The 26,921-nt window shown below is 37.0% G+C and overlaps 2 protein-coding genes across 2 annotated transcripts; one reads left to right on the top strand and one right to left on the bottom strand.

Moving 5' to 3' along the window:
- Positions 1-2,300: 2,300 nt before the first annotated feature.
- Positions 2,301-2,781, top strand: LOC148570202 (auxin-induced protein X10A-like). Its single transcript, XM_088508573.1, has one exon. It carries the CDS (start codon positions 2,373-2,375, stop codon positions 2,637-2,639), a length of 267 nt encoding a protein of 88 aa, XP_088364699.1. The 5' UTR covers positions 2,301-2,372; the 3' UTR covers positions 2,640-2,781.
- Positions 2,782-8,457: 5,676 nt separating this feature from the next.
- Positions 8,458-25,139, bottom strand: IMPL1 (myo-inositol monophosphatase like 1). The gene is made up of 10 exons (XM_016333064.3): positions 24,714-25,139; positions 22,939-23,006; positions 22,545-22,678; positions 20,549-20,637; positions 18,577-18,634; positions 18,421-18,473; positions 17,133-17,231; positions 16,938-17,051; positions 16,167-16,268; positions 8,458-8,780 (listed from the first exon to the last, which is right to left on the bottom strand). The coding sequence occupies exons 1-10, from the start codon at positions 24,993-24,995 to the stop codon at positions 8,682-8,684; spliced, it is 1,098 nt and encodes a 365-aa protein (XP_016188550.1). The 5' UTR covers positions 24,996-25,139; the 3' UTR covers positions 8,458-8,681.
- Positions 25,140-26,921: the final 1,782 nt, after the last annotated feature.

Raw genomic sequence — 26,921 nt, 5'->3', positions numbered from 1 at the left:
TTCCTTTCACGGCTATCTGTTGGTAAACTTCCACGATTGGTGCCGCCAGGAGGGTGTAGTTGGTGAACTTCCCGACTCGGGGAAACGGCCTTGGTGTTTTGCTCGGACCGCCGTCCCTGGCGTGTTCCTTTCGCCTTTCTCCGCCCTCTTGGTGTTGGGTTTGGGTGTAGGGGGGTTGCCGTTTATTGGCAGCCACGATCCGGCTGACTTCTTCGTCATTAATGTACTCCTTAGCCACACATTGGATCTCCTGCATTGTCCATACTGGCTTCGTAGTGAGGTGCTTTCTGAAATCCTCGTTCAGGAGTCCGTTCGTCAAACACAGGATTGCCACTAAGTCTGTCAGCCCGTCAATTTCCAGGCACTCGTCGTTGAATCTGTCTAGGTATTTCCTGGTCGACTCGTCGGGTCGTTGGGTCACCCCAAGTAGGTTGATTGGGTGCTTCGCCTTTACAATTCTGGTCGTGAATTGGGCTAAGAAGGCATGGCTGATGTCCGCGAAGCCGGTCACCGAGCCCTGCGGGAGGTTATTGAACCACCGTATTACAGGTCCTGCCAGGGTGACCGGAAAAGCGCGGCATCTTACCTCGTCCCCCACTCTCTCCAGGTTCATCCTGGCCTCGAAGGCCGTGAGGTGCTCCAGAGGGTCTTGCGTTCCGTCATACCTCATGTCCGTGGGCTTGTCAAAATGTTTTGGCAGCCGGACTTCGAGTGTGGAACGATGAAATGGGGTCGCTCCCATTATCACGGGTCCTCGTGTTCTCGTCGTTCTCCCTTCATCGTTCTCCCCACGGGCGTCTTCGGTTCCGCGATCTATAGTACGTCGCCTCTCATGCCTGGCATAAATGACGGGGTCATGGCGTCTTCTCGCGCGTCCCCTTTCTCCAGCGCTCTCGGACTCAGCTTGCGGGCTGGGCGTGCGTCTGGAGTGGCTCCTTGAGTGGGAGCGGGAGTGGCTTTGTTCTGGGGTGTGCTGATCGTGTTCTCTTTCCGCCAGCCGACGTTCAAATTCTTGCATTCTGTGGCGTAGCTCTTGCATTATTCTGGCGTGGTTGTCGCCAGTTCCCCCGAAGGGACGTCTCTCGTGAGGTTGTGGTGTGTGTCTCGGAGGGGATCCTGTGCGCTGCCGGGGAGCAGTCGCGGCGGGGTCCCCTACGGGCTCGGCCTCGCGGGCTGTCTCACCTTGGACCACTACGAAGTTCATGGACGAGTTTCCCACAGACGGCGCCAATGTTCGGTAGGTCGGGTACCGGACGGATCGGGTTGGTATACTGGTTGGTGATGAGGGGTCTCGTCTCGTTGTGAACTGCCGATCTGGTGTAGGCGGGGTCACGAGCACTTCTTGTAAAGGGAGGTGTCACCTGCAAAGACACTCCGACGCTCTAGTCAGTAATGTGCAGGCGAAAAAGGGGGAGAGTGATGTGTGACGTACCTTGGGGGAAGGGTAAAACCTTCCCCTTATATGCTGTGTCAGAGGTGGGCCCTACAAGGACAGACCCACTTTTTCCGAGACGTTCTCCCACAGCTGTAAGTGAGCTGTCTGGGACGCGTGTCCGGGTCGGTTGCGGGACGCCTCACCCTTGACCGTTCGGGTCGGGTGGTGCTCGGGTCGGGTGACGCTCGGATCGGGCCGACCCGTGGAGGATTTGGGCCCGGCCGTAACAGGTCTTTCTTGGTATGATACAATGGTTCTTACAAAAATTCAGAATAATAAAAAGGAATCTAACTGTTGTATGATCTTTATCCAGAAAAAAGAAAGAATTCAGTGCATATATAAATCAAAATCTATAGTCTGATTGGAGGATGCTTTGAACTTTATGAACATATACACTCGCATGTTATCATGTTATCATGTATGCTATGTTGGTTCTCTTTGTAACACTATTTTTCAAAGTCAATCTGGTATAAGTTGGCACCTCGCAGATGCATGTCAACATCAATGTCAATCTAAGGGAGAGAAAAAAAGAAAGAAGAAAAAGAGAATGTGTGATGTCTAAAGCATATCTATTAATAGATTATGTATGGTTTAATGCATGGACATATTTTTGGTGTCACCTATGCTATGCATATGTCTTTGCTTTCAAGAGGGTAATTTGTTAGTCACTGTATCAGAAAGTGGGGTATGCAATCCTTTTCAACTTAGCAAATCCATAGAAACACCTCCAAGACAATGCCATGTGATCCCATATCACTCATCAAAAATAATTTCAGTTGGAAATTGATTTGAAGGTTCCCTACTTCCCTTAGCATCTATATCTATATATACCAAATTTCTTGAGGTTCTAAAGCAACACAAGTCATTTGCATCCTCAAGTATCCTAACTCAAACACTTATTTCTCATACAAGTTCTTTGAAAAAACCACTATACAACATGGGTTTCCGCATTCCAAGTATTAAAAGGGCAACAAAAACAATTTCCAAGGGGATTGATGTACCAAAAGGCTACCTTGCAGTCTACGTTGGAGACAACATGAGGCGGTTCGTGATTCCGATATCATACTTGAACCAACCTTTATTTCAAGAATTGTTGAGTCAAGTTGAAGAAGAATATGGATATGATCATCCAATGGGTGGTCTCACAATTCCATGCAGTCACGATGAGTTTCTAAACATCGATTCTCACTTGAATGGGATGTAGATCATGCTATTGGGATGTAGATAAATTAGTTGAGAGACATTTATCCATAAGGCACTTCATTCTTTTTCTTATGGACACTTTCCATTTTGCTTTCATTCCTATGGAATTGTAAAAAGGATTTTCTGAATGAGAAAGTTGTTATGGCAAGATAGTTTTGCAACTTAAAACATTTGTTGCTATTGTTATATCTCAATTCTCTAATGAACAAGTGAATATAGATGATCAGTCTAACAAAATGAATGGTTCTTGCAAAAATTAAGTTCCAAAGGGAAATTTATTATATATCTGTTTTAGCGAATGCCGGTATGCTCTTCTCCCTTCCACTCTTTCTGAATGTAGTGTTGTCTTCTAATTAAAATAATTCACTCCTAGACTCTAATTGTTTTGATCAATTAATCATACAATTTGTTAATGTCCTACCCACAGCTAGCCATTTAGGCCATTGTCTTGGCTTGGAACCTATAAGACACCTTAAGTAGGTTTCCAAGCATTTATTGACAACCCACGTTGACCTTCCATTTGTGGATGATAAGTTGAACTCATCTTAAGGGTGGTCCCAACTTCCTTGAACTCACCCCAAAATTTTCTCTTGAATAATTTATCTCGAACAATTGAATTTAGAAAACCATGAAATTGCACCACTTCTTTGACAACAAATCAACTACTTCCTTGACTGTGTAAAGGTATGCTGCTAAACTAAAAAAATGAGCATATTTAGTCATCTTATCCACAACCACCAAAATATCAAAATAGTGTCTATTTCCAAAACCAATATAGTCCCCCAATGTAGTCCATAGATACATCAGACCAAACATTTATGGGAATTGGTAATGGTTATAACAGGCTAGCAAGTAACAATGTCTGGTGCTTATTCCTTTAGCAGACCTCACATTCTTTGATGTATTGCAGAATTTGTCTTTTCATCCCTTCCAAATACATCACTCCAGAAATTCTCTTGTAGGTCCGAAAGTATCCAAAATGTTCACCCACATTTGTATCATGAAATTCTTTGAAATAATTAGAAGACAACGGAAGAATCTTTCCATTCCTAATGATGAGACCATTTGCTCTCTCTCTTTTATCTTCTATTTCTTTTTTTACATTAGTTTTCTCAGGGCATTCAACAGTTTGGATATGACCATCTCAAGGGAGGTCTGAACAATTCCTTGCAGTGAAGATGTATTCCACCAACTCACATCTCCCTTGAGTTGGGATTAATGAAGAATCTCAGACTCTATGAGACTAATTGACATAGATTAGCATACATGTTGTCATAATAGATCAGTAAAGAGAATTAGAATGACAAATTCAAAGAGTGTGTACTGTTTTTTTTTTCTCTTTTTTTTGTATAAACAAATTGACAATGAATTCAATCACTCAATTGTTTTTTGTTTATCTATAACATCTTTCAATTATCTCGAAGCAATTAGCAGCCTATATATGCAAATTTACTTGTACATGAGAAAAACCAGATTTGGCTATCTAATAAATTTCAGGCATGAGCAGAACACATCAAAGAAAGAAAACTCTATTTTGGAACCAAGTGATCCTTCACCATTTCAACTTCATATAGTCAAATATACCATCAAACTTCAATATTTGAGAGGAAAAGTCCCTCAATTATTTTTCTGATAACATCTTTCAATTCTTGAGCAGCAGCTTATATATCCAAACGTTACTTGTAGTGAGAAAAGCCAGATTTCACTGTTCAATGTTTTAATAAATCTCAAAACATGAACAATAACACATCAGAGAAAGAAAACTCTATTTTGGAGCCAAAAACTCTATTTCAGCGTCACAAGGTAAATTATACCATCAAACTTCAATATTCATAGGTCCAAAAAGCCAAATATCATCATTTCGCAACATAAGGGTCAAGCATATCATCATATTCGATTTTTTCAGGTCATATGGATCCTTCATCACAATTCAATTTCGTAGAGCCACACATCATTGTATCCAATTTTATCGGGTCATAGGGCCTAAGATCCTTCATCACAATCCAATTTTGCAGAGCCACATATATCATCATTACAATTACTGATCCTTCATCACAAATTCACAATCCATAAGGCCACATATGTCATTACATTTCAATATGATTGGACAGAAAAAGCCAACTAAATAACTCTTCCACACTATACAGTTTTCTAGGATCATATGTATCATGAACATTATTGCACAATTTTACCATCAACAAATCATTACACAACTTTTTCAAGGGAAAAAATCTTATTTGATCCACAAAGTAAAAAAAATGCTATCACAAAAGAATTGAAACAATTCTGCAACAAATTCTTTTCCCAAATGGCTCAAGCATACAAGGTGCAAGGTAGAATTGAAATAAATTCAAACTCTAGAGTCCCATCCAAATCATAAAAATGGAAGAGAAAATTGTGCATCCCAGAACTTCCAAATCCAAATGGCAAAACTGAGTTGTCCGTAATTCAATAACAGAAAAATAGTTGGGGAAATAAAGAAAAACCAACCTTTCCAAAACCAACTCATCCCCAAGATAATAAAAAGATAGCACCAATAATCAAAAGCAAACCTTTTTTCTTTTTAAAGACATGAATATATTCCATAAGAGCAATGATTTACACAAAGTTTTGTAAAACACAAATTGACAATGAATTCAGTCACTCAATTATTTTCTGTTTATCCATAACATATTTCAACAAAATAATTATCTATAACACCTTTAAGTTCTTGAGAGCTTATATATGCAAAGCTACTTGCAATAAGAAAAACCATATTTAACTGTTATCTTTTCTGATAAATTTCAAAGCATGAACAAAAGCACATTAGAGAAAGGAAATACTATTTTGGAGCCAAGAGATCCTTTACCACATTCCAACCACATTGGAGACAAGAAACCCTTCACCAAATTTTAAGGTCATAGGATCAACTATACCATCAAACTTCAATATTCATGGGTCAAAAAAAGCAAAATAACATCATTTTGCAATATAAGGGTCAAGCATATTATCATATCCGATATATTCAGGTTATAGGGGATAAGATCCTTCGCCACAATTCGATTTCATAGGGCCACGTATCATTGTATCCGATATTTTAGGGTCATAGGGACTATGATCCTTCATCACAATTCAATTCCATAGGACCACACATTATTGTATCCGATTTTCTTGAGTCATAAGGACTAAGATACTTTGCCACAGTTCAATTTCGTAGGGCCACATATATCATCTTATCCAATTTTAGCGGGTCATAGGGACTAAAATCTTTCATAAAAAATTCATAGGGTCAGGTCATTCGGACTAAAATCCTTCTTCACAATTCATAATTTCATAGGGCCACATATATTGTTACATTTCAATATCATTGGACAGAAAAAGCTAAGTATATTACCCTTCCACACATTTCAGTTTTCAAAAGTCACAAAAATCATGAAAATTATCGCACAATTTTACCATCAACAAATCATTACACTACTTTTTCAAGGGACAACATCTTATTTGATCCACATAGTAAAAAATTCATTGCAAAAGAATTGAAACAATTCTGCAACTAAGTTTGTCCTGCTGTAAAAGACAATCATATATTATTCTGCAACAAATTCTTTTCCCAAACGGCTCAAACATACATTGTGCAAGGTAGAATTGAAATAAATTCAAAGTCCAGAGTCACATCCAAATCATAAAAAGAAGAGAGAAAAAATAGGGCATCCCAAAACTATCAAAATGGCAAAACTCAATTGCCCGTAATTCAATAGCAGAAAAATAGTTTGGGAAATAAAGAAAAAACAACTTTTCCAAAACCAATTCATTCCCAAGATAATCAAAAACTAACATCACAATAAAAAAGCAAACCTTTTTTCTTTTCTCGGACTTGAATATATTCCATAACAGCAATGATTTGCATAAAAAAAAAAACATCTTTACAATGGACCCCGACGTTAAGTAGCAAAATGCAAAAGATTTGAACATAAAAACATCTTTATAAAGAGAACCAACAAAGAAAGGGGGGGGGGTCCATCCCCATTACCGAAACGTGCAGATAATAGAGTTTCTCCTCCCACCATTGTTGAATCATACATTCTTTATAACCCTAATCAAGCAGATTTTGCAAAAGCACCAATTCCCCTCGTATTCACCGTTGAAATTTTGTTGAACCGAGCCACCGAATTCACCCACAGTAGAGTGTTGATCCCATTATTCAAAGTAATAGCAGAGAGAAAGAACCCAACAATTGAGAAAGAAGGGAAAATAAAGAACAATAATACCACAGAAAACCAAATTTAAGAGGAACAAGAACCGCTTACTGAAAAATTACAGCCAGCGTAGGAAGTATTCAGAAGAGAGTTTCGCATTCTTATATAGGCTGCCAATGGCGGTGTTTTACGCTTAGCGGACCCTATGCATGTTGTAGACATTTAATAATTATAATTATAACTTTTTAATTCTGTGTAATACTGTAATCTTTTTTTTTTCTTTTGTCGGTCAATGACTAGTTAATATTAATGATGCTTAATCCGAGCTTTTGTGTATCTTTTGTGTGCCTACCTTTAGGTCGTTTAAGCAAGGCTATTTATGTTTGAAAAATACGTCCGTTACTGATCCGAGATTCTCGCTACCTAATCTGAGGTGCGTCGCGGAGTTTTCTTTTAGTGCATTGTTATCTGATTTTGACCTAGTAGTTGGTTTACTTATATGGATATGGGCTAGCAAAGGCGTAACGTCGGTTCGATTATAACGGGTACGGATCAGTAGATAAGGTTATCTAATATGGTGCTTGATATAGGAAAATTATGTCTGCTACAAGGATGGAAAATGTCAACTATGAATTAGAATGAAAATTGCAAATGATAAATAGGTGAAGTAGGAAGAGATGAATTTGGTGATGAAGGAATACCAGGAAAACAAACGTGTTATAAGAATGGAAAGATGAAGTAGGTGCAAAGAACCAACACAAAATATGAATAGATTTTCTGGATTGGTGTTTGCTTGGTTTTTACCTAAAATTTGCAGTTTATTTAAGCCTAAGCCTAGACATGGTTTACCAGTATCGTGTTTGTGCTTTTGTTTTTCTTATTTTATTCATGTGTGTTTATTTCAAATACTGAGATGGTCTTCAGCAGCTGCTGTACTATGTTCAAGCTTCAGACCGGACCAACAATTGACCCAGTCAAAAAACCGGGTCACTATGTCAATAATTCAACCTGTAGATTATTAGGTTCAAATAAAAAATATATATTTAAAAATATAATTGAGTATCACTTATATATATACCACTATATCTAATAAGAATCAATATATTCTCGAGGTCCCGTGTTCAAATTTAAGGAGTCAATTTTTTAAAAAATTGGCATGCACCTATGTGCTGACATCATCATGACATAAATCGATACACATGTCAATTGGTTCAGTCGCTACACGGTTCGGTCACTGCACAGTTCACACCAATTCTAACCGGTTTTACTGGATTTAACCAATTTAAATGCATTAATTAGAACATCAAACCAGATTTGTTCATCAATTTTTCATTCAAACCGGATGATTTTGTCCGTATTTGATAACTATGCTGCTGATAACCATAAAATATGAAAAAGAAAAAGTAATGATATATATCCAAGTTTTTTTATGAACCACAAGTCTAACTAAGTTAAATAATAAGACTTAGAATAATACTACGTATAATTGATTTGCGTTGATAATTGATTTGTGTTGATATTAGACAAACTTAATTAAATTTGGTTAACAAAAATACTTGGATCTATAGCATTATTCTAAAAGAAAAAAAAGACTCATGGCATGAAAAGATAAATAGTGATAGATCAGGTCACATGATAATTCAATTTCAGAAGATAAATTCCCCAATAAATATCACGTGGGTGTAGCCGTGTAGATATAACAATTTTTAAACACATTTTTGAAAATTCAGCTGGCGTAAAAGTTATCTTTGCAGTTTAATGTCCAAAATGTTTGGCTTTCATAAATATCGAACTATGAGCAGAAACTAATATAACAATGGAACTTAATATTTGTATTAGTGTCCATGAAAGGAAACAATCATCCGACCTTAGACGTCAGCCGCGTAATTCTCTGGTTTATACCACAATGAGAAATCAATTCCCTTGCTTTTCAATTTCTCTGTTGCAGGTCCAATTCGATCTAGAAGCTGTAAAGATAAATATAAATATAAATATAAAAAAGGTTAAGAGATTGTTCCATTGAGGTCAGGTTCAGTGAACCACCAAAAAACTCCATTAGTTATATTAAATACCAGCAGAATCAAGGAAATTGCTTAAGTTACAATAGTAAGCCTCAAGTTCTTAGAGCGAAATAGTAGTGTTTAGAAGAACACAATTTATGGAAATGAACTGATTTACAATTGAAATAGGATTCCCCGTTCATTAAGTTTTCCCGCATTTCCATCACATTCAAAAAATTATATCAAGCAAGTAATAAACCAAAGTTCCGAAAACATGCTATTCCCTTGATGGAAATGAGATCAAGAACTGGGACTTTGTTAAACCAAAGGTAGTATTTAGGTACAACAGTTCAGTGAGTGATTGATTCATAACAATGAGTTGGCAATTATTAAACACAAGGCCAAATTTAAATTTGGGAGGGTACCATGGAAACCACCTAATTTGTAATTCTAGTTTTCTGTAAGGGGAAAGAAATAGAATAAGGAAAGAATTATTAGAGGAAAATTAGAGAAGAATCAATTCAAATTAGAGGAAGGGATGGAGAAGATAATTCCATTGAAGGATTCCAAAGAAGGAAATATATCAATTCACTAATTTCATGCTTCTTTCATTCATCACAACTATCCATATTTATAGTAAATCCGACTACTAATGAGAAATACCTAATTGGACTATTGGGTCCACTTTTATTCATTACATTTTATTTTAATTTTCCTCTGCAAAGTCAAAACTATCAAAAGAAACTACGATCATGCTCCTTGACTGGGGTGGGGGTATAGAAAATAGTAATAACTCATTAATATCATGCAAAGTGCCGTGAACCTTACCCAATAAGCAAACATAGGATTATCAAACATCTAGGGGGCAGCAACACAAGACTTGACAAATCCTGTCTGGAACACAAAGGCTTGGAATGGAATTGATTTGGATTGAACTCTTCCCTTTTTTATCTTTGTTCCTCCTTCACTTACTCAATCTCTCTTATACATCATTACTAATTAGTAATTACTAATTTGACAACCAAAATGTATCATATGATATTTTTTCATTGCAATTGAAATTAATATCTATTAAATATTTGAGAATCAAAATATGTCACATAACACTCTACATCATTGCAATTAAAATAAATTTTTTTCCTCCAAAATTAAGAAATTCTCTTCCTTCTCCACTCACTCTATTTCTCTTGGCTTTTTAACCCATGTGCCACAATTTCTAAAACTTTTTATCAAAATGCTATTCTTTTCATATTATTTATTCACATGATACCGTTTTGCTCCAGTGACATTTTTTTTTTGTTCATTTGATAAAATCTTTAATATTTACTACAAAAATGTTGGATATTATTTATTTTTAAAATTTTATAATAAAAATTAAATATTTAGATATTCCGCAGAAATAACTGCTAATATTCTACTAATATACAAGAAGATATTCCGTCAATATTCTGCCATAATATCCAATAAATAAATAGATGGGGGGTCATGGAACAACATGCCATGTTTGATTTTCTTCCAATACAAGTAGTTCGGTTTCAATAGCTTGTTGCCAAGATTCATGTTCCATAGCCTGTTCATAGGATGAAAATATAGAAACAGAAGCTAAAGTTGCTGTCAAGGATAAAGAGGAAGGAAAACCTTACTTTGGGGTTTAAAAATGCATGAACTGCATCGTACAAGAACTCGTTATGGATCAAATATTGGATCAGCAGCTGGTGAGTGATCGAGCAGGGGCCTGGATGTCCAGATGCCTGATTTGGAGTGTTAGCTGGATGTCTTTGGTGTACAAAGAGAGGTATTGGTGGTTCTAGTTTTGCAGATTTATTAGAAAACAGTGCCAAAACTGATCTAGGGGATGCAAAGAGAGGATCATGGTTATTTGCAAAACAATATGCATTTCGTGTAATATCACATCTCTAGAGACGAATCTGATGTAGATTAGGATCATAGCATAGAAAACCTTTTTGGTGGGGAGACTATCCAAGAAAAGCATATTTAATAGATTGATCCGTATGTTTGGTGCAATCTGTGGGAGAAGATGTACATACAAACACATCCAAAGGTTCAGCGATTAGAATAAGTGGGTGAGTGATCAAACAACATTAAGGAAGGAAAATCATTTTTTAGTGAAGGAGAGAGCTCGCAGTAAATAAGAAAGACTCCAAAAACGAGGTGCCACAAAAGATTCCAACATAAGGCACAACATCAAAAAGATTTTTTTTTTTTTTTTCTTTCAGCTACTCCATTTTGTTGGGATGTGGCAGAGACATGATTTTTTAAATAAAATCTCATTGGTTTGCAAGAAATCTTGGAAGAAATAAGATGTGCACTCCACTGTAACAACTGGTACCCCAGAAAATAGAAAGAAAACAATAGAACTAGAAGAGCTGAGGTAGTAATGAATTACTGTGAAATCACCCCTTCTTCAATTATGGATTATATGGGAAATGGAGGAAATTATAGAACAGAAAAAAATACTATGAAAATATGTCGCATAATTCCATAATTCTATCAAACACTACCATAATTCTATCTTAATTCCTACCTTCTCATTATTCCTTTTTTCCTCTATATAACAGAATCTCTCTCTCTTCCCTAACAGAATCACCCTAGGATCACACGCCCATCCAGGCATCCACTAACTCTGCCACGTGGCCTAATTAGTTACACAAGTGATTCCCCGCCATTTTCTCTTTTCACTCTCCTATTCCCCCTACTGTAAATGAAGGGCAAAAGAGGAATTCTCTTGGACCCTATTGCAGCCTCAGAAAAATATTTTTTGCTCCCACCCTTCTCCGGGTGCGTAACATCCACCCATTGACAGAGCCACGAACTTTTATTTTTGACGAAAATTGGATTTGGACATAAGCATGAAAAGTTTTGAAAGCAGAGAACACTTTTTATAATTAAATGGGCCTAACTCACCCCAGAAGCTAACACAAGAGGTAACAGAAGTATCATACGTGTAAACACTGTCATGCCCAATAATGAAAATCTGTGGGTGGCCCAACATTAAGATCATATAAGCTCTGATATCATATTAGAATTGAGTAGGCCTGGCACATTCCAAAAGCTAGCCCAAGAGGTGAGCCTCTCACATTTAGGGTATAGTTATGATAATCAGACTAGACCCACCGATTCGACTAGAAAACCGGTGACCCAGCAAACCATCAAATTGATTATGCAATCAACCTAGTCAAAACCAACGAAAACTGATTGCTTTGTATTTTATTATTAGAACAACAACAACAACAAAGCCTTGCCCCACTAGGTGGGGTCGGCTACATGGATCAAACGATGCCATTGAGCTCTATCATGTATCATGTCTACAGAGAGACTGTTTACATGTAGATCTCGTTTGACCACCTCATGGATGGTCTTCTTAGGTCTTCCTCTGCCTTTCACCCCTTGTCCATCTTCCATCTCATCCACCCTCCTAACTCGGTGTTCTGTCGGTCTTCTTCTCACAAGTCCAAACCACCTGAGACGCGATTCTACCATCTTTTCCACAATAGGTGTTACTCCAACTCTCCTTTATATCTTCGTTCCTTATTTTATCCAATCGCATATGACCACTCATCTATCTCAACAGCTTCATCTCTGCCTCACTTAGCTTATGTTTGTACTCTTCTTTGGCCGCCCAACACTCTATACCATAAAGCATAGTCGGTCTTATAGCAGTGCGATAGAATTTACCTTTAAGTTTTAAAGGCACTTTTTTGTCACATATAAAACCAGATGCACTCCGCCATTTTGACTAACCTGCTTGGATCCTATGATTTAAATCATGTTCAATTTCTCTATTATCTTGTATGATACATTCAAGATACTTAAAACTTTTAACGTTTCGTAGGATGTTTTCTCCAATCTTCACCTCTATATTAAGATTTTCCCTTCGCAGACCGAACTTACATACCATACACTTCTAGAGCTTCTCTCTATAAGTCCAACTTTTTATTTAGGTCTTCCCTTGACTCTCCTCGGCAAAAAGCATGCACCATAGAACAGGCTCTTAGATGTGCTCTGTGAGTACTTCCAACACTAATGTGAAAATGTATGGACTTAAGGATGATCCCTGGTGTAATCCTATACCAATAGGAAATTTCTCTGTCACACCACCTTAAGTCTTCACACTAGTTGTAGCTCCATCATACATGTCTATATGCGATTATTACTCTCTTCTTTTCTAAAACTTTCCATTCTAAAACCTTCCATAAGACCTCCCTTGGCATCATATCATACGCTTTTTCCAAATCAATAAACACCATGTATAGATCCATTTTATTACTACGATACCTCTTCATCATCCTTCTTAACAGGTATATTGCTTCGGTGACGGATCTCCTTGGCATAAAACCAAAACGGTTCTTTGTTACTTATGTCTCTTTTCTCAACCTCCGTTCTATCACCATTTTCCATAACTTCATGATATGACTCATGAGCTTTATCCACATCTTCTTTGACCTTAAAATCTCATTAAAAAGCTTGGTTAACTAACTTATTTTATTATTAGAAGAAAGCAATTAAAATATATCTTTGTGGAACACTAATTTCCAACTATGTTATGTATGTATTTATTATTCTATTTGTTCTAAATTTGTTCATTAAGATTTTGGACAATTTTATTTTGCAAGTTATCATTTGCATTTCTTTATTTTTAATATTTAAATTTAGATTTTTATTACAATTTTATATAGTTATTTAATTTTATTATTATTAGGTCAAACGGTTTATTTAACCAATGACCCACCGATTGAACCACTAACTTGGTGACCAATACCTAGATTGGCAGTTCAAGTTTGATAATTATGCTATAAAGACCTTATCCTTGAGAGATGTCGAACTTGTAATATTACTTCAGCTTTTGGTCACAAAAAATAAATCCATGTGAAACGACTATAATCGTCAATAAATTACTTATAGTGAGCATGAGACACCATAGGTGACGTCCCCCATAAATCACTGAATATTTGTTTTTATTAAAAAAAGAATTTCATTAAAATGAGAAGGATAATACAAATTGGGGATAAGCAAGCAAAACAAAACAAAAGATTTATTTATCTATAAAGCATAGCTTTCCGATTTCTCAAAGCGTAGATTTACGAGCCTTTCCGATGAGAATTTAGATTCACCTATAGCAGTTCTCATAGCAGTTCTCAAAGGTACACGCTCTCCCAAAAATCCTCATCCTATTTATAACTTTTTGAGTTATCATCGATTATCTGTCTTACTCCACCTTTGTACCTTCTATCTCTCCTATTTCAATACACAAAAGAGTTCAAGTCATGATTGATGAAATACAAGCTTCAGAGCATAGTGGTACTTGGGAGCTGGTTCCTCTTCCTTTGGGCAAAACCACACTTGGATGTTGTTGGGTGTACGCAATCAAAGTCGGTCCAAATGGACAATTGATCGCCTAAGCAAGGCTTGTTGCAAAAGGATACACTCAAATTTATGGTCTTGACTATGGGGATACCTTATCTCATGTAGCCGAAATCACTTAGGTTTGTGTTTTCTCAGCTATGATTGCTATTCGTCATTGGTAATCACATCAATTGGATATCAAGAATGCCTGCCTTCATGGTGATCTAGAGGAAGAGGTTTTACATGAAGCAACTGCCTAGCTTTGTTGCTTGAGGGGGCTCTGGATTGGTTTGCAAGCTATGACATTCAATCTATGGATTGAAACAATCCCCCATAACGTGGTTAAATTCAGCTCCGTTGTTGATTGGGATAAAACGGAGTGAGGCAGATCATTCAGTTTTCTACTATCATGATTCCCAAGGGAAAAGTGTTTACTTGATATTGTACGTGGATGATATTGTTATCACAGATGATAAGCATCAAGGGATTAATTGTTTGAAAGAAAATCTCTTCAGTTACTTTCAAACCAAGGATTTGGGAAAGCTAAAATACTTTCTTGGAATTGAAGTTGCCCAATCAATTAATCGTGTTGTTATCTCTCAAAAGAAGTATGCTCTGGATATATTCAGGGGAATGATGAATTATAGATCAACTAATAGTCCGATGGATCCAAATCTTGAGTTACTACCTAACCAGAGGGAGCCAATTTCAGATCTTGAAAGGTATAGAAGATTAGTAGGAAAACTTCTCTATCTCACCATTACTAGACCTAACATTTGTCTTGCAGTTGGGGTAGTAAGTCAATTTCTGCAATCTCCTTGCTTGGATCCTTGGAATGCAATAATGTAAATATGAGATATATTAAAGGATCTCCTGAGATGAGATACTTTATGATGATAAAGGGAATTCTCAGATTATTGGTTTCAGTGATGCAGATAGAGCAGATTGTTCCACTGATAGACAATCTGCTACAGGTTATTGTCTTTCTTGGAGGAAATCGTGTCTCTTGGAAAAGTAAAAAAGAAAAAAGAAAAATGTTGTATCTCGCTCCAATGTTGAAGCAGACTTTCGTGCTGTGGCCAACTTACTTTTTAACTCATTTAGACTTCAAAGAAATGAAATTATTTTGTGATAATTAGGCAGCCCTTCATATAGCTTCTAATCTAATATTTCATGAAAGAACAAAATATATTGAAGTTGAGTAGTTGACTGTCATGTTCGAGAAAACATTCTCTCAGAGGAAATAATCATTGAATCAATAAGCTCTAGTGAACAGCTAGCAGATATTTTCAGTGTCTCAGAGGACCTCAGATTCAATATCTGTGTAGCAAGCTTGGATCATTTAACATATATGCTCCAGCTTGAGGGAGGATGTTGGAAAGAAACATTGACAACATAGAAACTAGGCAGATCTAGGAATTTAGTTGTATAGAAACTAAGCACGCCTAGAAAATTCTCTCTCATATTCCTTGTAATATCTGACAATAGTCTTTTAGGATATATATATATATATATATATATATATATATATATATATATATATATATATATATATATATATATTTGCGCTAATTTCTGACCATAGTCTCAGTCTTTTCAACTGACACCAAACACACTCTTAATGTAGCCAAGTATGAATACTTAATTACTGAGAGAGCTTTAGGCTTGCTCTAAGATAAGTGCAAAAAATTCTCATGAGCGCAAAGATTATCTTCGACAACAAACAAATTTTGCTTTTAATCTGCACATGAACTTGCTCCCTGATTGATTTTGTGTTAATATGCTACAGACTGACAAAGACTAGTGGTACTGTGGTAGATATAGCAAACTAAAACTACATCATAGGAAATATCCGCATTAAAAAGCATATAGAAAGCCTAAACAATTGTCAAAATTAAATGAGCTGAAAAGCTATTGACCCAATTTTACGATTCACATGACAACTAAAATTATTTCCAGATATTTGAAGCAAAATCAGAAAAGGCTAACCTTTTCATGGAGCACACCATTTGAAACCAAAACCGATCTATCAAAAACACAAAATTTCCCGCCATCCATCCGAGAAACAGCGCCCCCTGCTTCTTCCACCATCTACAAGTAAATAGAAATAAAAAATCTATAAAAATTATTTTCATAATGAATCGACCTGCAAAAGAAAAGAGATAGGTTTCTTAGAGTACTTAGGACTATTTTCATTCCTATTTCTTTTTCTAGTTTCAGTTTGGATTACAAAGATGTCTGACACATTTTCTAACTATTTTCCTGTTCCTAAAATTCATGATAAAAATATTTCAAACAGAAAACATTAGGGCTTCCCTAGTTTCTATACTTTCAAAATTAAGTGAAAAAAGGTGAAAACAATAAGTAGGATTTTCTGTTTTCACTGTTTCCTTCAAGACATACTACAAATCGAAAACACAAACGACAATGAGAAGCATACAGACCTTGAATCTCAGGGAGGGCCTGTCATGACCACATTGTGTTTATTGATATGTTCTGACACTTTACATGGGTTTATTCCATCAAAACTAAATCAGATGTGTTTTCTGCTTCTTCTATTTACCTTTAAAATTAATGTTGGACTTCAAATACTTCTACCACTTAAAACTATTCAATTTGACCAGTAGGTGAGTTTAGGTTCACTTTGAAATTCTTTCAATCTCATGGCATTACACATCTCTCACTCGCCTTTACACATAAAGCATATCAATGATACTGTTAGAGCAAAAGTGACAATGATATAGAACTCATAAAATATACCAAAACACCTGCAGCCATATCCCATGGCTTTAGACGATATTCCCAATAAGCTTCTACAATTCCCAAAGCTACATGACACATGTCCACTGCAGCCGCACCAAGTCGTCTTACACCCTAATAATCAAAGTCGGGCAAATGAAAAGTGGAAGGCAAATAAATGAGACAAGGTTTAAATAGACTTTAGTAGATGATTACCCTGCTGACATCTGTAAACTCTCTAAATAAGTCAATGTTAGTGGCCCATGCATCATCATGATCATACCCGAAGCCAGTCACTAGAAGAGATCGTTCCACCTAAAAATGCAGATCACATACAACATACATCAGTCATCAAGTGCCATATAAATCAGATAGTTCCGTAAAATAATAATGATGAAAACCAAAAAAATAAACAGAATTATAGGTTGCATTTGAAAGAGAGACCGAGATTGAGAGACAGAGATTGGGGGAGAGACTAAATTAAGTCTCCGTATTGTGTTTGGTGTAAGTGTATAGAACTGAGTTATGTCTCAGTATCCTGTTTGGTTTAAGATAAAAATGGAGAATTAAATAAGTGAAAGTACTAAACTGCCCTTACTAATTAAAACCCTAACCCTACCCATTAAGCCATCCCCCTAACCCTTTCCCCTTTACCTTTTCCCCTCCTCTCTGTTTTCTTGCTCTCTCTCTCTCATCTTTGTCCTCTTCTCTCTCCGGAAAACCAGCGGCAGCGACAGTTTCCCTCCATGGCGACGCAGCAGAGACGACAGCACCCACCACCGTCGTGTCTGCCATCGTGTTCGTTTCGTCTTGTGTCCCTGTTTGTTGCCGTCGTGTCTGCACTTAGTCGCATCACTGCTAGTCCGTTGCGCTGCCTCTGTTCCCTGTGCTCACCGTATCGCCTCTGTTCCAGTTCTGGGCTGAAGACAGTTCAAGTTCTGGGTCTCTGCTCCCTCCGATTCGGAATCTCAAATATCCAATTCTGCCCCCTGTTCTCTTCTCCTTTTTGATTTTGAAATCCTCTTGTTTATGAGATTGTTGAATCTGATTTTGACATATGTTCACGAGATTGTAGTTGTTCTCGGGATTATTGTTGTTGGTGGTGTTGGAATTCGGTGATGGTAGAGGTGTGGTGGTGGGGTTGGGTTGGGGGTGAGAGGTGGGCGCTATGAAGTGTTGGCAGTGGGGTGGCAGTAGACCGACAGTGAGGGGTAGACTTGGAATATAAAATTTTGAATGAGGGCATTTTAGGAAAGAAATATTAGTACAGTTTCAGTCTATGTATCCAAAAATTTCAATTCCCTGTGTCCTCACTTTCTAGAGGTATTTAAGGGACTGAAATTTTAGTTTTAGTCTCTGATCACCAAACATGACACTGAGTTTCAATCCCCAGTCTCAGTCTCAGTACCTCAAGAAACACAGCCTAAATGAAGAAAAAACAAATTGTGATCCAAGATCACTATTCTTTAACTTTATGTTGAGGTATTGTTTTGTTGTAAATCACCTGATTAGTTTCACTGACTTGAATCCTCTCCCCATTGCAGAAAGCTCCACCACCTAGAAGGTCAGAGAGTATATTTATTGTAAAGCCACAAATTTATTTAAGTCAGTTTTATTTCTTCAAGACACAGATGGAAGACAAGATAGTATTTTCTTTCACCAGTAGTTGCAGAGAAAGTGCGAGTATTCCAACACATAGGACCTCCAACAAATTCAACCTGAAATATATAAAAGGCCCAGTTCATTAAGATTCTAGGAGAAGCAAAATCAGAAATAGAAGCAAAATCAGAAATAGAAACAAAAGTAGAAAATATTTCTTCTTATAAAATAACAAGAAAGGGATAGTGAGAACATAAGTGGAAAGAGAAATAAATTCTTTAAAATGGTATATGCATAAAGAGCTGGGAAAAGTAGTGGTTGCAGTTTTCTATGAGCCAGATTAGGCTTATTACCATTAAAGCTGATAATATTTGAGCCAATAAGCTGACACTAAAAACTTTTAACCCATGGACACTCCGAAAGATTTGCTCAAAGGTCATTGCTGAACTGCAGATGTACACGTAGGTTCCGGAGGCTATAATGAGAGATGATGCAAATAGCACTTGCCACATAGTAAAAAAGCATTGAAAAATAAACCAGCAAAAGGAAACATAGTGGTCTGAAGGGGAAAACACTGCCAAAAAATGAGATGCTAGTGATGTACATGATTCACGAGTTAGAAAAGAAGTGAATAGGAAAGATGAAGCTGATCGAATAAATGTAGGATTTTGACAGAAATCTGTGCCTTACAAATCGAATCAAGTTCAAATTTCAGGAAGTTAGTGGCAGAATATTGATGTAGCAGGTCATAGAGAATATACTCCTCTCTAATCTCATGCTGAATTTTCAAATAATACTGGAGAAGGTTAAGTGAGAAAATCCTGAGCAATAAATAATTTTTTTCAAAAAATAAATAAATAAATAAAAATTCATTAAGATGATCCTCTATACAAAAGAAAAAATAGAAAAACAAAAGATTTATCTATAAAGCATAGCTTTCTAAACTCTCAACATGTTCAATAGGGAAAGTCTTTGGTAAAGATGATAAGCTTTACACCAAGTGTTGGGCATCTAATTCTATTCCATAAAACATGATTATCAAAATATATGTCATTAAAGGTGCTTGCATTACGCTCCAATCAAATAGTCCAAATAGTGGCAAAAACTGCACATTGCTACAAAAATGTTACCTCTTTTCTACTGCCAAACCCAACAAACCTAGTCAATAGTAATTGGTCTAGGATTACAGCGTACACCAAACATTCATCAAAGATGCTAAACAAATTGTTCCATAAGAAAACAGTCATTGGGCAATGCATAAACAGATGTGAATTTGACTCTAAATTTGCCCCACACGTAACACACAGATCATGGGAGATAGCCTTATCTTATCTAGCCTTCAAACCTGCATAAGTCATTGGTATTAATTCTGTTAACCACAACTGTCCATAAAAAAGAGTTGACTTTAGAGGGAGCTTTGGACTTCCAATGGGTTTGTCTAGATGAAAGGATGTTGTGTTAGAGGAGTGAGTAAGGAATTGGAAGAAGGATTTACAGCTAAAACTACCAGAGGAGTCAAGAGACCATATCCATTTATCAGGGTTTGAAGACAGAAAAATCATCAACGAGAAGTTTAGAGAACCAAAAGTTCAAAGGATTCTCTATCATGAAGGTTATGAAAGAAAAGGAAGTCCCAAGAGAAAGAGGAACCTTGTGTAATTTAAAAGGACCAAAAGATGAGAAATGGCTGGGTTTAATTTAGATTCAATAATTCAATAGTTTTAGTTCTTAGATGCTATGGTATAAAAACATAACTATATGTACAAAATAGGAAATAATGCAGCATATTCTTTCGGTAACAAGAAGAAAGATTATTCATATTGGTCCAATTCAGTAACTTCATTTATTTAAAATGTCATAATCCCTCATCATTCCAATTACCATACTAATTACATGGCAAAACACATTAATCTCATGCATCAATTGTACTAGGTATATATCCTTATATAGAATTGATTAGGACTGACATACTTATTTATCATAAAAAGCTATGCAAACAGTAGGAAATAGAACAAAAAGATATGGCTATTCACCACTGCAGCAGCAGCTGGCCTCCCCCGATATAGAACTCCAACAGAAACAGCAAAACTGGGATAGCCATGTGCAAAGTTTGTCGTCCCATCTACACAAATATCCAAGATTTGTAATTAAGTCATCCAAATAACACCCCAGCATAAAGGGGAGTTTTAGAATATGTAATTACTAATTAGAGAAATAATATATTTGTATTTACAAGAATTTAATTCATATTCGTCTATACTCTGTAGTTGAAACACAAGAAATTCCATGTCTCTCTCCTTTATTTTCTCTCAATAGTGTCAAACTAAAAGCACGTGCAGTTTCCAAGTGTATCAAGCACAGTATACAGGCCATGGAGTGCCAACAGAAAACATTTTCACTGATCCTAGAAATATTGAGGCAGTGTTGATTGGCCCCAACCAAAGACCTAAAAGCTTCAAATGGATTTCTTGGTCTCTCTGGGGTTTATAGGTTTCAACCTGGTCTGAAGTTGAAGAGAAGCTTCTAACAAACTTATAAAAGATGAACTCTTTTTTTTTAAATCTCCAAGTGCAATTGGCATTTGAGAAATTGAGTTAAGCCATTACTGCACTTCTTGCAAGGGCATTGAAGCAGTTTTATTTTAAGAAACGAAATTAGTGGCTTTCCATGCCCAAGTCTCACAACCTTGGGGCATAGGCTAAATCACGTTATAAAGGAGATCTCAGTGACATTGTCTTGGTGATGGAAAAGTGAAGACTTTACCGTGGTAACATTAATCGTTTCATAATGATCAATAAACCAAGTCTGAGAACAAGTAGATAAGAGGTTCAGCAAGATTCAAGAATCAAGATTGAAAAGGATCAACAAGAAAATAGTATCATGATGATTCAACCCACCTATGTATTTGATTCACAAGAACATGGTGTACAAAAGGTGTAGAATTTGTAGTGCTAAGAAACACACTTTTGAACCTTATATTGCCAGCAGAATTCATGATTCAACTTTGAAGACATTATAAGTCCCTCAGAACTTGTAAAAGTGTTGCTAGTGTGGCATATTGGAAACATAAGAAAAAGGCCGTCAAGGATTATATGACCACTTATAAAGTATTTCAAAAGGACAGATATGCCTTGGCGCCAAGGGGTTATTGCAGTTTACTCGTCCTCCAAAATGGATGTAGTTTGCCGACTGACCAAATAAGCTCATTTTGTAGCTCTCGGCCACACATTTACAGCTAAGGATTTTATTGCTAATGTTGTGCCTTGCATGGTTTCCCCACAACAATTGTTCAAAATATAGATCAAATCTTTTTGAGCCAATTCACATCTTATCTCTTCAAATATTGTACAAACTACCATCCATAAGAAAATGATCAAATAATAGAAGTGAACATGTGTGGAGACATATTTGTGATGCTTTTTGAGTCCCAAGCCAGAATATTGGGTGGTTGGGGAAAAAAGGCACACTTATGAGAGAAGAAAAACACTAATAATAGTGGACAAGCAACTAGAGAACATATCAAAATAGCTTGAAAGAAGGGTGTAATGAAAGATAAACAGTACCAGATATTTATCAGGAACTAAGCAGTTTGGTAGTGAGAGCATAGTGCCCTCTAATGCCATTTCGAAATAACGGGATTATGAATAGTAATATTGAAAAGAGAAAATAAGATGCAATGTTTTGATGTGATGAAATTTCATACAAAATACAACGCACTCATCCCTGTTTATAATGATCATAAACTAGTCATCTTAATCAAAAATAAGATAACAATCATGAAATATAATGAAATATAGCAACCACTTATAAAAGAACATCTAAGATACTTGATCATATTAAGATAAAAAGGACAACAGCAGCTTTTCAACTGATATCTACCAAATTCTGTGCCTTTCTTTAAAAGAAGATGCAAATTACAAAAACAGTATTTCTTGAAGGCCATGAACTGGTATAGCCTTTCCTGATTCTGATTTATAAAAAGGTTAATGTGCTTAAATTGAGAAAATAAGATTGACGGAGATCCCAAACCTAACGGATCAATGCACCAAAGATAATCTGATGCTGCATCCCCTATAATTCCTCCTTCTTCCCCGAGAATAAGATGGTCTTCAAAATTCTTATTCACGATCTCTAATATGGCAGCTTCGCTCATTTTATCTGTCCTGTAAATAGTTTGAAAATTAAGTGCAACCTAAAGTTAGTTCCCTAGTTAAGCAAACAAAAAGGAAACCTTTAGTACAATATGTTGAAGAAGAAGAATAATACAAGCTATGAACCCAATGACTACTGTAGGTCAAAGACAGCATGTAATTGAACTGGATGAGATCAACGAAGGCAACAGAGGAAAGGCCCTATAATCTGTGTCAATTATTTAATTTGAACATTGAATAAGATAAGCATCAGAGATTCAATAAGACCTTACTCAGTCACCAAGTCAGTTAATCCTTTATATGTAATATTTCGTGGCTTATTTACAGCATCCATTACAACCTGTAAATAACAGAAAGAAGTAATCATCCATCTTTTGATAATATATGCCAAAACCTTATTTAACTGGAAAAAAGACCAAATTTAAAATGCTATAACAGGAAAAATATAGTGGGTTCACAACAATAGTAAAAGTTCCTACCTTAAAATATCACCCTGATCAACAGAAAAAGTGCAGATGACTAAGCAGAGATAAAGAATTCGTTGAAGTATAATCACTAATTACCGTATTATAAGCCCATGTCATTCAGATCTAACGTGAAATGGAACTTAAAAAGATATTACATATTAGATCCTTCTGAATTCAATTTCCCCTTTTTTTTGGGTTGCGGTGAACATTTTTGCTTTCTATACTTGCTAATCACTAATGGCTAGTAATGGCGGGTATTCTTTCCCCCACTAAAATGAAATCCAATTTGTAGATCTAAAGAGTTTGTTATTTAGTTATAAACAATAAATTCTGACACTTCTATCAAATTTGTTCTAACAGCACAACCACTAATTGATTATTCAAACACCATGAAAATGCAAAAGTTCTAAAATGGTACCCAACTTGGAAATCTAAAATAGAAGCTTTAGCACAATAACAATTTTTCCTTAAGCACCCAAATGCAAGGTAGGACACAAACATGCTCTGTCCCTTTCTTACAATAATGATAACTCTTCAATATACCGAATGAAGCAGCAAAACACAATATCTGTTTTACAATAGCTTATAATCCAATAATCCATTTGTTCAGCAACTACCAACTGAAATTTGGCCAAAATGTCTACTTTGGATGTTGAAATAATAATGAGTACTTTAGAATCTCTAATGATGTAAAACAAGATCTTTTTAATCAAGTATCTTTAGACCACTTCAAAAGAAGATAGCAGCATCTTTCCCACTGCATTTTACAAAATGCTTTAACTTCACCAAAGTTTCTACTGAATAAAAGTTTGGCCCAATGGACCCCCATATTTTCAGTTTTAGCAGGCATGATACATCTCTGTTTCCCATTTCTTTCTTCCTCTCCACTTTACTAACAACAGCAAATGAAATGTCTACTATCAAAGTTCAGCTTCAGAGTTTTAAGTATCTTCCTAGAACTGTTCAGAAATGGAAGTGGCAACTCAATTATCCTAAGCCAAAATGTAAATCACACTAAGGTCAGGGATAGGAAACAAAACACAAGGTTATTTTTAGTGGAAGGACCAAAAGAATGGGGCAATGCAATATGTTTGTTGACATTAAAGGAGGAAACCTTCAAAAACAATAAATAAATAAATAAGAACAATTTTTTTTTCCAGCATTTTGGGGTTAAATTTAACTTCATTTTTATTGGTCACATGTGCAATTTGCCATCACCGTCTTCTTCAAAAATTATTGCACCCCATTGAACCACAATCATTGATCCAACAATTTCAATCCATCACACTGAGAACTCATTCAATTTCAAGACTGCTTTTCCGGTTATAAATATTTGTTATGCCTCTAAGCATAAACTCCCTTAACCTTTTCATCCCATTTTTCTTTAAATGAGTCCGAAACTTAGTCCTCTCAAGATATTTGGGCACTAAGTTAGTTCCACAAAAAAAAAAAAAAAAAATTGAACCTTCAAAACATAAAATAGCGAAGTATCCCATTAATGTGTAAGAATGTACAATAGGGCACAAAAATCAAAATTGATGTATACTTCAAAACAATTGGGAACCAGATTTATTTTTAACCTGAGCGCCAGTCAGAGCAGCAGTTTTAACGACTTCGATGAGATGATCGGGCGCAACGGGACCCGTCGATCGGGCACCGACAGCAGGAAACTTGTCCGATATCAGAGAGTTCCTACATGGCTGCGTAATCGGTTTGAAGCAATGATTCGGATTCGAACGGTACCCGAAGTGATGAAGCCTCTGAATACGTTCAGGGAAGGTGGGAGAAAACTTATGTCTGGGAACCACAGAAAACACTGGAGAAAGGTTTGCGGCCGCGGCTGAGAAGACCATCAAGGACATGCTTGATTGTCAGCTGGATAATGTGTCGTTTAATCTTTGCTCTAACTCTTCTGGCTCTCTATTCAGTGTCAACGGTGTCCATTGAGCAAGGGAGAATATTTTTATGAGGAATCTGACATGACACCAAAATTTATTATTTTTTTCATCACTTATTAATATTTAAAAGCGTTGATTAAAAATAGGGTAAAAAACGCATATAAGTCAAGGGGAGATTTTTATTACGCAATTCAGTCAAATCAGGTTCTCATTCATCAATCAACCAAAGCACACTATAATGTAATTCGAAACAACAAAATTCGAATTATATTTCTTTATAATTCGAATCTATCTAGTTCGAATTATGCCAACGATTGCGTACAAGTAGTTCGAATCAAGTTGCAACGAATTACACAAGCATAATTCGAATTTAGTCAATTCGAATTACTTGCATCTCGTGACCTAGTGGAAGTTCGAATCATATCGATTCGAATTACTCATTTTTCGCTACAAATGGTAATTCGAAATATGTTGATTCGAATTTTATATAATAGTGCGAATGAGGATAATTCGAATTACTGTGAACCAGACCTGTATATATATGATGTGAACGTGAGTTGCTCTCATTAGAAGGGTCAGATGGCTAGTGAGGACAGTTTTCTAGTATTGGTTCACCACAGAGGATCGATCAAGAGGAAAACTCGGTCCGGTGTGAAGTTCACCGATAAGGATCCTCTCTGTATTATCGTGAGGCTTACGACGAGCTATGATGACATTGTTAACTCTGTACTGCTGAAACTTGGTCTGGAAGGTGTGAAAAGGGTTAAGAAGTTTTTCTATCGCATTCCAATCATGGTGCTCCAAGATACCGTGAAGTATGATTGTTTCACGATCGGGAGTGATGAGGACTTGCAGGTCATGTTTCATTGTCGCTGGCAGTTTCCCGAGGTGAGGACACCAGAGCTGTTGGCAAAGTTGGTTGATGTGGTATCCAGCTCGGGGGGTTCGAACCGGAATACCAACACTTTAGCCACGGTGGCCGGTTCTAGCTCTAGACCTGCCGTTGCTTCTTCCTCCGTCCCTGCGTACGAGCCACCCATCTAGCATGTCGCCTCTCCTTCGTTCACTGTTGATCTCAACGGAAGTGTTGGCAACGAGGTTGGAACAGGGGAATTTCTTCCGACCTCAGTACAATGTGCTGCACCGGCTGGGGTTGGAGACGGATTGTTTGATGATCTAGAGGACGATGATGTTGAGCCGGATATGATTGCTGATGACAGTGGCGATGATATTGGAGCGAGTGACCCGGCAGGGGCTGGATGTGGTTCTAGCTCTGGCACACAGCAGTACCCTCCACATTTTTCATCATTGGACCTGGATGCCATGAGGCAGGAGGGGGTTCCTGGGCAGCCTGCTGGATTTGGCGCTAGAGATGCGGAAGGGTCTGCTGGTCTGACAGAGTTCCAGGTTGGTCAGCAATTTCAGGATAAAGATGAGGCCCTGTTGAGTGTGAAGACTTACAGCATCCGCAGAGGGGTACAGTACAAGGTAGTTGAGTCTGACTATCGCTGGTATGTGGGCAAGTGTTCTGAGTTTGGGAATGGTTGCACATGGTTGATTCGGCTGAGTCTCCGGCAGCGCAAGGGCATTTGGGAGGTCAAACGGTACAATGGACCGCATACGTGTCTCGCAACCTCCATCTCTAGCGACCACAAGAGTTTGGATTATCATGTGATAGCGACATTCAATATGCCAATGGTTAGGGTTGATGCATCCGTCAATATCAAGGTGCTCCTAAATGCCACGGCCGCACACTTTGGGTTCAGGCGGACGTACAGGAGGGTCTGGTTGGCGAAGCAGAAGGCTGTTGCCGTCATCTATGGTGACTGGGATGAGTCGTACAACGAGCTCCCTAGGTGGGTGTTAGGAGTCCAGTTGACCATGCCTGGT

The sequence above is a fragment of the Arachis ipaensis genome, chromosome B3 (genome assembly GCF_059453495.1).
Source record: "Arachis ipaensis isolate K30076 ecotype BB chromosome B3, ASM5945349v1, whole genome shotgun sequence".
Classification (NCBI taxonomy): Eukaryota; Viridiplantae; Streptophyta; class Magnoliopsida; order Fabales; family Fabaceae; genus Arachis; species Arachis ipaensis.
The sequence above is the reverse complement of the archived record's forward strand: the minus strand, read 5'-3'. Positions and strand labels throughout refer to the sequence as shown.